The sequence below is a fragment of the Gavialis gangeticus genome, unplaced genomic scaffold, assembly GCF_001723915.1.
Source record: "Gavialis gangeticus isolate Ggan-Ray unplaced genomic scaffold, GavGan_comp1, whole genome shotgun sequence".
In the NCBI taxonomy this organism is placed as follows: Eukaryota; Metazoa; Chordata; order Crocodylia; family Gavialidae; genus Gavialis; species Gavialis gangeticus.
Window position 1 is genome coordinate 4,012,507 of NW_017729005.1, and position 11,468 is coordinate 4,023,974.

General features: G+C 40.9%; 1 protein-coding gene across 1 annotated transcript in view; it reads right to left on the minus strand.

Annotated features, from left to right (window-relative positions):
- Positions 1-677: 677 nt before the first annotated feature.
- Positions 678-11,468, minus strand: part of IGF2BP3 (insulin like growth factor 2 mRNA binding protein 3) — a gene marked incomplete at its 5' end in the record, with an annotated part of 212,572 nt that continues 201,781 nt past the window's right edge. Inside the window, 3 exons of the mRNA XM_019508543.1 lie at positions 678-3,229; positions 5,151-5,264; positions 8,766-8,897. Coding sequence (XP_019364088.1) covers positions 3,128-3,229; positions 5,151-5,264; positions 8,766-8,897 — 348 coding nt within the window. The remainder of the gene's footprint in view (positions 3,230-5,150; positions 5,265-8,765; positions 8,898-11,468) is intronic.

Genomic DNA, 11,468 nt, shown 5'->3' on the forward strand with positions numbered 1-11,468 from the left:
CACAAAGAAAGCAGCACTAATATCCCTTACCCCCAACCTCCCTGAAGACAACCCCAATCTCTTTCCTTGGCATTTACTCTTGGTTGTAACGTGTAGAGCCTTTCCAAAGAGACCTAGGCCACTCAGAATAAGGACCCTACGTAATGGCTGTGCCTACACTAGATGCTAACTGAGCAGTTGTTACTGCAGTCATTTTGTACTTGTTTATACACGTAAACAAGTACAAAATGACTGCGCGGTAACCGGAGTTACTGCACAGTCTCACCGTGGAACGTAGTTTTCGTGACGCTGACTGTGGAGTAGCGTCGCATCACGCTTCCTGCCACATGATGCTACTGCATAATCAGCGTCTCATGTAGACACAGCTAGTAAAGTAGCAATGACACCATGAAGCAGGTGGTGTAGCACTGATATGGGGAGGGGATAACAGAAGTTGCAAAACTTGAGGCCAATGCCACTGTTGACCATGGCAAAAATTCTAGCTATCAGGGTTTTAAAATATCTGTGGTTTGCTGCTGCTCCTTACCCAATGGCTATTATAGAAAAAGACAAATGGAAAACAAAATAATTAAAAACAAAATCTAAACCACACACACTTGATTACAACAAACTTAAATATATAATTTCGCAGATATTTTGCATCCTATTTTTAAAACACAAAAAACCACAACTACATCTGATGACAGGAGTTAAACTCTTTATTCCATTCAGAGGCATCTGGCAAGTGGAGCTGCGTTGGGGGGCACATTACAGATGAAAAATGATCCATACTTTGCAGATGTTGAAATCATTTACAGTATTTACTTTCTAGCTATTCCAAAATACTCCAAATTACCAAATCTCAATTGAAAATAAAAACTTGATTTACCACACTAAGTCTAGAAATTTGAGAGATGACAGTATTTAAGTCAGCAGATGTAAATGCAGCGCCTATTCGTAAAATAACTTTTATGGAAAGTAAGTCAAATCCTTCTCAAATGTTAAGAAAGGAACGTTGGACTTAGGCTTAAGCCTCAACGAAAATTAAAATGCTATGACTTTTCATACTTCGGTAATTTTAAATTAATTGTAAGAACAAATCTAAGGCTAGATGAAGGTCACTGTCAAAAAGGAAAAGAAACTTTCATTTTTCTCTGCTAAAACTACAACATAAGTTGGTGGTTTTTAAACCAATTAGTAAAGAAGAGATGCAGGAAAAACACTTCAGACCATTTTCAAAAATTATCTAATCTGTACAACAATGATCTTTGGGAAAAGTATCTATTCTATGTAGAAATGCCTCTATTTCAATATGAATCTAAGAGGTAGATCAACAAAATGATGAAACAAATGTTTTTTGCTAGTTGTGCCCCTCAAATCAGTGCAGCATGGTGATTCTGATCATCTCATGCACAAAAACATCACAAAAAATGGTTCAGAGGTAATAGCATGGCTCTGTAGACCACACACATACAGGCGCGCACGCGCACACACACACACAGCAGTCTTTATGCACCATGTGTTGCCACATTTTTAAAACTGAGGTAGACTGAAGTTTATTGTAGAAACTTGAATGTGTAATATTACCACAATCATTATTCAAATTACATTCTGAAATTAAAAAAATTTGGTAGCTTTCCTATTATCCCTGCCTTTTGACATTTTTTTCCTCTAATGGTTGGTTGCAGAATGTGCATAAATCCTGCTGCATCTATTATAAGCCAGGCAAAAGAGGGTTTTTTTTTTTCCTTATAGTTTTAAAACCTTCAAAGTGGCTTAGTGTGGCCCATAACAGCGGCTGGATATGTAAACTTAGCCTTTCATTATCTTTACATGTGATCAAACAGTGTTTGACCTTCCCCCATCGTGGTAACTGAAAGCAGTATGATGCGATCTGCAGTGAGCAACAAGGACCACGTGGCCTTAAACATGCCCCGGCAGACCAAGTATTCTATCAAACTGAAGATGAAGCTTGCTCTTTGAACAGAATGGCAAAGTCCAAATGGGCTGCAAATGTTTAAATGTAGCATTATTAGGTAGTGATGGTCAAAGGCACAAAGGGTTCATGCATTCAATCAAGTAGCACAAAAAAACCAAAATTCAGCCTCCTGCAGCCTTCTAATTTTTCCCCCAACCCCAGCCTCTTGCCATCACTTCCTTGTTCTGTTCCCAATAGAGTACCGTCACAAACTTTTTCATCCCATCTTAAAACAAAAATAAACGGCATTGCTGCTATCAGAATGTTGGCATCATTCGCTATCTTTTGAACATTCACTGAATTTTTTTTAAACAAATGATGGTGTCGAAACCCTCAGAAAATCTGAGGCTGTATTTTTATCCATCTTACTCCCATCAGCCAGCAGCTAGAAGCATCCTACTGTATTTTTCCCCCAGTAATTCCATAAGTACTCCAGGCTGGTGGCTGATCAAATTTTAATTTTTTTAAAAAAATAAAATGCTCAAGAACTATTAGCTTTATAAAGTATACAAAATACCAAAAGAAAAAAAAAGCAAAAAGGAACAATTTCTCATTGAGGTACTAAATGCCTGAGGTAGTTTAGTAAAATGCATATTTATCTTTTTATGCCCTGGCCAACACCATACAACACTTCCCCTTAGGTTATTCATGGCAGTGTTATGTAAAAATGCAACCAATTTTTTAAAAAATGCTACTTGTTTAATATTGGGACTAACACTTAAACTCTTGTCAATGCCCATGCTCTAACCCTAACCCACCCACAATCCCACCCTCCAATTGTGTTTTCTTTTATGACTGGACCCATGAGAGCAATGCCTTTTTTTTTTAACCAGTGAACTCAGAAGAGAAAGCTTCATTAAACCAAGTTCTAAAATTGTTGGGGAATAATAAGAACAATAAAAAAAGACTAACGAGTTTATGTTAAATTGTGAGAATAGAACAAAAGGGAAGTGAAGGGGTCCTTATTTTAAAGCTGGGTTTCAAAAGTTTGAGAGAGCCTAAAGAATACATTCTCAGAGACAGCATTCAATGGTTGCCTGGTCCTCAAACAGGTGACTGGCTTGGTGGAACTTCTGCATATAACTCCAACAGGTGTTCATCACCTGTCCATCTGTAACACAGTCTGTCTTTGGTCTGGCATCTGTCTCCGATGGGCCATTTTCTAAACCTTTATTTTCGTCTTGGCTGAGGCTGTCCACTTTGCGCTGTTTTTTGCTGTTGCTGTTGCCTTCTTACCTGAGCCAGTATTTCCTGAATTTTCCTCTGGGCAAGCTGCAGAATAGAAAGCAATATGCTTTGACTGCTAACTTGTTACACTAGTTTTTAGAGTTCATCATTAGTTTTCCCCCACCCCATTTTACTTAGCACCATGGTCAGTTTCCCATCTATAAAAAGGGAAATTATAAGCTTTGAGATTTATGTACAAGCAGCGCTATACAAGAAGTAGTTTTTACTTAACTGAACACTGTCATCATGTGCATAGATTGAATTTTTTTAAGGATAGGGTTGGGTGTTTTTAATTATGTGTGTGTGCAGACTGGTTCCTTTTATTACAATCCCTGTAGCAGCAGTTCCCAATCTGTAGTACAGGCACCACCAGTGGTACGCAGACAACCTGTCAGTGGTATGCATTAACAGATTTATCATAATTACTTTATATGATAAAAATTTGCTGGTGACACTTAAGGTTGTATCATTTTAAATTGGTGGTGTGCAATCTGTCAAAGTTTGGGAACTGCTACCCTATGGTGTTACCACAATGCAAATAAAATTAACAACCAACCAACATCTAAGAAAGTCTACAACATTTATCCAAATGTTATTCCCAAGTTAGGCCCCTGACAAAACAGAAAGATGTTCCACAACACTGTGTTCCACATTAACTCATTCAATGTTATTCCTATTTTATAGTATAATATGATATTCCTTATGTCACTATGCAGCAGGCCTATTATTGAACATGAGAGAATTCTAAAGGTTCATCTTATACAAGGAAGACTTCTTTTTCTGAAACACCACTTAGTCTCTGAACTGGACACCATGACAAACCAAATAATTCACATTAACTCCTCTGTGAACATGAAGGTAAGTGAAGGGTGATGTCTCTTAATCCTTGTATGATTAATTTAATAGATTATTAATATAAGTAAGTACTTTATACACAGATTTTAGTCCTAATCCATAGAGACTAAAGCTGTGAGAATTAGTATATTGAGAAGAGGTTGGCAAAAACCTTGTTCTACAGTTTTAACTTTACTGTACTTATGCATTAATTGCACCACTCACAGGTATCAAATGTATCCGGTCCTGCACGGCAGATGAGTGGCACAAGGCTGGATCAGGACCATAGACTAGCCCCACACGCTGGATTTAATGTATGTCTCAGAGCAGGTACCATGTGCTGCACACATGCCAGAGTGACTAGTCCAGTCCACTTGGGAGCCACACTGCCCACAGGTCTGCTCCATACTGGATCTAGGGTGCATCCCAAAGTGGCTGGAGCAGGTGCTACATGTATCATCTGCTCTGGGACTGTACCACCTGCTCCAGGATTTGTGCTGGATCTGACATGGAGGTGCAGTCCCAGAGTGGTCAAGGCAGTTCATAGGGCTATCTGGCATGCGCTACACACTGTGTGTGGGTCAACCCTGGGACTCACAAGCAGCACTGCAGGTCAGATGATAGGGCTTCATCGACTTGATTTGGTCTGTGGGCTGCATCTTTGACAACTCTGGTATAGCTGGAGCACAGCACACCTGGTCTACTTTTCCATGGAAAATTTGAAGTTCCATGCATTATCCTGTTTTGTTTTTTCTGAAGGCAACTGCTTGTCTTTATATTCAAAATGGAAACAGTGAGCATGCCTACATGTACAATTAATGCTACTTGGCTTTACTGTGCAGTAAGCACCTGCACATTTAGACAGCAACACTTTACTCCACCGCAGATTAAATTGCTTTACTCATGTAGACATGGCCAGTATGTTGTAAATAGCTCACCTGACAGGTCAACCATAAACTGATTATGACTTCAAAAGTCATAGGGCAAGATAGGTATGGCTCATGGCTACTCAGGATTTTCTGTATTTTAGAAGTTATTTCTTGCTTGGTGTATACATGCATAGGAAAAATTCCTAGGTGCAAAACACAGATAAGGTACAAAAGCTAAATAAAAATCACTGAAACAGCCCTACCTGGCATGCATAGAAATGGCCAGTTATTTTCACAACAACCTGATCATTTTCATCTGGGGTCTGGTCACGAGGGACTACAACTTCTGCACTTGTCAAATTCTGAAGCTCATTTACCTGTAAATAAATACTGGAGTCAGCAAAATGCAGCCATTTTAATTAATGAAAATTTAATGTTGCTGGCCATCTGATCTATAAAAACAGCACCCATAGATTTAGAAGTCAACCTAAACGCAGCTGTTTGCCCGAAGAACAAACAAGCATTTTATTCCACTGAAATAGAACAAAGTCAAAACCTGCGAAGAAAAATGCACGTTACTTGGAACATGGCAAGCAAGCAAAAAACGAGAAGCCTAAATTACCTATTACTAAAATGCCTCAATACCACTGACTGACATTTATGTTTCTTTGGACTGTTAAAATAACCAAGTGATAAGACCAAAGATATAACACAGCATACACTGTATGTGTAGTACTGCAGTCACTTCCATTGTGAATATCATATTGTTATTGAGATTATAAATTCACCTTCTGCACTGTCCCACCTAGATTTTGAATCTATCAATCCAATAATGTTGTTCAATTAATGGAAAGCAAGTAAACTTTTTCAAATGTTGCTCACTGGAGACCTGAAATCATATTCTTTACTCATTTAAGGTATTAAATGAGACTCCAGGGTGGTATAGGGGTCCTCAAACCATGGCCCAGAGCTCTTGGACCTATGCCTATCACAATAGAGAAGCATACACAAATATGAGGGCAGTGCAGTTCCAGCATCTCAAATTTTGTTGCACATGTGAGAGACATCAAGAACTGCTCACTTTTAAATCCATGTCCACTTGGATATCTAAAGGAGGACTGGAATTTTTTTTTTTTTTAAGTGTGTATCTTTGTTTCTTCAGTGTAAATTAATCTACGGTGAGGGTTATTTAACAACCTCAGAATCTGAGAAGGAAACAATGTAGAGGCAAGAAGAAAACTAAGCAGATAGGGAGAAATTAGAGCAGCAAGGACTGCAGAAAGTGGCAATCTGGTGGTGGTAACTTCTACACCCATGGAGTGAAAACAAAATAACCAAAATACACAAATGTGATTCACTAAACAGCTTACGCCCAGCACAATAAAAAACAATACTGATTTTCCTCGTCTTCATAATTCAAATTTTAACACTGTTTGAAACCCAGCACTAGAGTTGCCAGTAGAGAGTTTCTCCAAAAGGTGTTCTCTACTTTTAGTGATCTGTAACAGAAAGAATCCAAAAGACCAAGCAGAGGACTGAATAAACAGGAACTCTGTACATCACTGCTTGCACAAGTGCTACAGGTCAGATCACCCAGTAGGTTGTTGACAAGCTGAGCACCATCAACTCCAGCTGAAGCAAACGGAATGAGGACATTCACAATCTCTGGATACACCATGGACTTGACAGGGCTCAGACTCTCCATTTATAAACCCGGGATAGCACTGATAATTAAGGCTTGTTAAAGTTCTTTGAAGATGCCAATACATTGATGATGTTAAATATTAGTTAAAAGTGAACTATGTTGCTACTGGCCATAGTTCATGGCAGGGTGCTAGAATCCAACAGAAAATACCAGACTGCGTTTACTTCATATGGAAGCATTTTGGTAAGAAAAGTCATTTCATTTTTTTAATGAAATTGTTCCTTTTAAGTAGGGGTGCACCAATAGAGATTTTTGGGGCTGATACCAATAGCTGATTTTTAAGGAGGCGTATCGGCCAATAACGATCTGATTTCCAATATGCAGCTCTTCAGTTCTAAGAGCTGCATCCAGCTGGTAACTGGATGGTAGAAGGGGAGGGGCATGGGAGTGCAGATAAAGGCCCCTGCGGTGAGGGAGGGAATGGGGCTGGTGCTCACCAGCCAGGGCAGGGAGGGGAGGGGCATCAGAGAGAGCCACAAGTGACTCGTCCAGGGTGAGGGTCCATGTGCCCCCGGATCTGCGCGGCGTGGGGCAGGCTAATGGTGTGGGCTGGGACCAAAGGGTGGTGCGGCTCATTGGGGAGGCACGGGAAGGGAGGGAGGTGGCCCCTACCACTGGGCATGGCTTGTCCAGTGCTCGTCTGGCGGGTCCCACTGCTGCTCCCGCCAGTTATCTGGGAGGGCATGGCGGTGGGGGGCATGTGCCCCTGGATCTGCCCAGCTGGGAAGAGCCCAGCCCCTGCCCTGTGCCCTCCCAGGCCAGTGGTGGGAGCATCAGCAGGAACCACCAGACAAGCACGGGATGAGCTATGCACAGTGGCAGGAGCCGCCCTCCCTGTCCCTTCCTGTGCCCCCCCGATGAACCTCACCTCCATCTTATGCCCACCCCAGCCCCAGCTGGGCAGCCCCTTCCCCAGCCCCACACCCTCCCTCACCGTGGGGGTCTTGATCTGCTTCCCCACATCCCTTTCACCTCCCCTCCTCTCCCCTTCCACTACACCAGACTTACCAGCTGCACACAGCACTCCACACTGCCAGCTCTACTCCTTACTGCCTACGTGCTGCACTGTGGCTGCACGCATGCACGGGCACTTAATCGGACAAATTAATTGGCTGCATTGGGCCAACTTCTGATACAGAAAATTTTCTTTAAAATCGGTGCCAATCTGATATTTGACCAATGTATTGGTGCATTTCTACTTTTAAGTCTTCTACTCTGACTTCTAAACAGTACAAGAGGCATCCATTATATATATGCAACAAAGTGTGTTATTAACCTGTTCCATTAAAGAATAAGACTATGGCCAGAGCTTGCCATTTCTGCTTCAGTTTATCTCAAAAGTGGTGGTAAAACCACCTGCTTTTATAACTTGCTCTGAGATGTTTTAAAAATTCTATAGTAGTACCCAGAAACCTAACAGGAAGAGTGATACTGGGAGTACTGGTCAACTAGCCCTTAGGTCCAAGGCCTCTGTGGACCAAGGGATGAAGATCCAAGCCAGCACAAACTGGGTTGTTTTGTTTGTTTGAAAGAAGGTTAGATTATCTTAAAACTGATCCCATCTAATTTCTAATTCTAATAATGGCATAGGGATGGTCAGAATCCCAGTTCTGTGAGGCGCTAAGATCCTTTTTTCTGCCTGGGCAGCAAGCCAAAGAAAAGCAAGTAGGATTTGTAGGGTTTGGGGGGTGGGGAAACCCAAGGAAACAAAACACAATTTCCTCCATTTCTTTATACTGGAAAACTTGTCCAGCACTGAATACACAGGAGTCTGATCTTGCCAACACTTCCTCCAGAAGGTTAAGTCAGCTAAACTGTTGGCATGAAGAATGATCTACATGATCAGGCCTCTGATTAAGAGCCTATTAATTCTAAATGGAAGGGGAGTAACTGCATTTGCCATGAGAAGTCCCAAAACCTATGACTGGGATTTAAGTCAGCAGTTATCCTCTTGATTGGCTCCAAATGAAATCTAAATATTGATTGTGAGAAAGGTAATTCTTTTCTACTTGAATTTAGGAAAGGGGAGAGGAAAAACTGAAGGACTAATTATAGCTTTCATGGCACATGCAAGCTTCAATTACTATGCAAAGAGTTAAAATACGAATTAGCTAAAAGCTTATACTTCGGCTGTCCTTCAGCTCCGTTTCTTTTTTCTCAGTTCAATACTTACTGTTTTGCCTCCTTTACCAATAACTCTACCAGCAGCATAGGATGGCACTTTTATATGAGCCTCAAGTTTAACTTCTTCTTTAGGTCCAAAGAAATTTTCTTCTTTAAGCTTTCCATAGATTCTCCCTTGAGCCTGTGGAATGAATTTTGTCAGAGTTAAATTATAGTACCACCCTGAAATCTAGTCAATTACATATATATATCCAACATGCACTAAAGAAAACCGACAACATACATAAACAAACACAAGAAATGACATTTTTTCCCCCTTGTAAAAACTTTTTCCACTTGAATTACTTTTTCCAAGGTGCTTGCATCTAACTAGAAACTGCAGTAGTCAATCCCTTATAGAAACTGACAATCTACCCAAGTTTCAAGCACAATAAGAAACAACAGCATTCTACTGTTTTCCAGTGGAGTAACTCTTTTTAAATGACTACCTCTTGTTTAGTGGTAGGAGAACTGCATGCCAGATGTATGTTTTTATTACTACCAAGAGCCCAAAAGCAGTTTATTTGCTCAAGCACAAGTTAGTTCCTGAAATTCATTCTTTAAAAGGATGTTGAAATCAAATGCCAAGACACATTACAAAGACTTAATTTACACCAGGTTGTATGCTTTTACACAAATTACTGAGTAACCAAATGCAATGTGTTGGTTTAGGCAAGTGTTGGTGTTTAGGTTTTAATGTACAAGATTAAGTCTTTCAATGTAATTGCGAGTGATATCTTGGAAGTAGTTTTATTTTAACCAACACAGATCACCATATAGCAGTGCTGGGTACATGAATATGCTGGGTAGTAACACAGATATCCATCAAGATGTTTCTGCCCATTACAAATAGGAAAGTGAGAGCTTCAGTGCCCAGCTCTCTCCATTTTTTAAATAACTTGGTTTTAGTTGTTTCTCAAGCCATTTCTTAGTTCCCTGTCATTCACAGGCTAAGTCATGAATTATGTTTTTTCTTCCATTCTGGAGGCCTTTCAAAATCAGGTGGATGCTTCCTTCCTAAGCAGTACCACAGAAACCAATTCAGTGAGAGAATTGGATCCTAAATGGTGCATTCTCCATTTGATTAGTTTTTCAGTCCCTTTCCAAAATCTTGGCAGCACCTGTCAATCCTGCCAATGCAAAGTCCCACAAAGTGTCAAACAAGAAAAGATGGGTGGGAAAGAAGTAACAGCAGACCTCTGACACAAGCCACATCAACTGATGGAATACCAGCCAACCTGTGACACCTGAAGCTTGACCATCTCAGAGTTACTCTTGTCCATTTTAGCTTATGTGTCACAGCCATGAAAGATTCAAGCAGCTAGAACAGTACAAAGCAAAAGGAAGCTGGATCACCTTATAAATTTTCAGCAACTTTTCACTTGTACAACACAAACGCCTGGTCCATCAAAAAGGGCACTTTGAAAGCCCTGAACTAAACTAAAATAGGCTAATCAAAAATTGTGGCCATGGAGCTGAGGCAATCAGCTCTTCCAAAAAACAAGCCATAGAGACAAATGGTTATGCTTATGGTTTAGGGGATTACCAATAAAGGGTTGAGTTACAGACCTGTCTCTTACCTCTTTCAGACTTGGGTGGTAGAAGTGCCCTACCTGCTAAGAGGGAATGGAGGATCATTGGGAAATGTAATTTTATTTTGACTCGGTGTATAAAAAGGGGAATCAGTAAGGGAGTCATAACTGTCCCTGAATTCTGTGTCTAAGTTTACAAAGAAGTCCTGATTATAGACAGGCTGTAGTCCTTCTTTCAAAAGACCGGACAATATTGGGTTTCTGGTAACTCCTCCTGCTAGCAGAGATGAAGAACAGCTCAAAAAAATCTGAGATATGATGTCCCCACAAGGAGCCACAGTTATTGCCTGGAAGGATTTTCACTTGTTGACTAACAAGCAGTGCTAGTGGAGACAATTAAGAGCAAATGAGTCCTATTAAAAAAGACTGTCAATCTAGAGATACACTCCAAACAATAGCAGTATGGATTGCTTTTATAATCTCAGTCAAAGGAACATTGTTCAAAGCAGCAAGAGAGGCTGTGAGCTCAAGCTGAGTAAAACCTGGTATAATCCCCTCAAACATAGCTGATGTGCATACATCTCATGCCTATATCTATAAGGATATCAGTTGGGCTTTCATCCTCTTTACCAACACAACAGTGTACACAGGGCTTTAAGTGAACTGCTATTGTTCAAATAAGATGGATAGTGTTCCAACTCTATCCAGCATGTGAAAATTTGCTTTGTCCAATAAATGAGGTTTTGAGGGAAGGATTAGCATATGAACAGATTAACAGAGACATTCAAGACTACCTTAGGCAGAACGAACCCTGAAGTTAGTTTTGTGTAAAAGAATATACAGGCAACCCCCACTTAACACAGTTTCACTTAGTGCTATTTTGCTATAGCGCTCATTTAAAATTCATACCTGATTTCACTTAGTGCTGAGCCAGTTTTGTTATAGGTGATCAGTGAAGCAGCAGTGGCAGCAAGAAGTGAGAAGTGGCAGCGAGTGGGTGGGTGGGCATAAGCATGGGGCCTGCACTGGTGCCACAGGGCCAGGGCCAGCAGAGGCCCACAGTGGGGCAGCAGGAACGGGGGACCCAGGCTGGCACATGGTGCTGGAGTGGCTGGCAGGTGCAGGGTAGGGGGAGAAGTGGCAGTGGCAAGAAGCAGCAAGTGGGGGGCAGGCATGAGTGT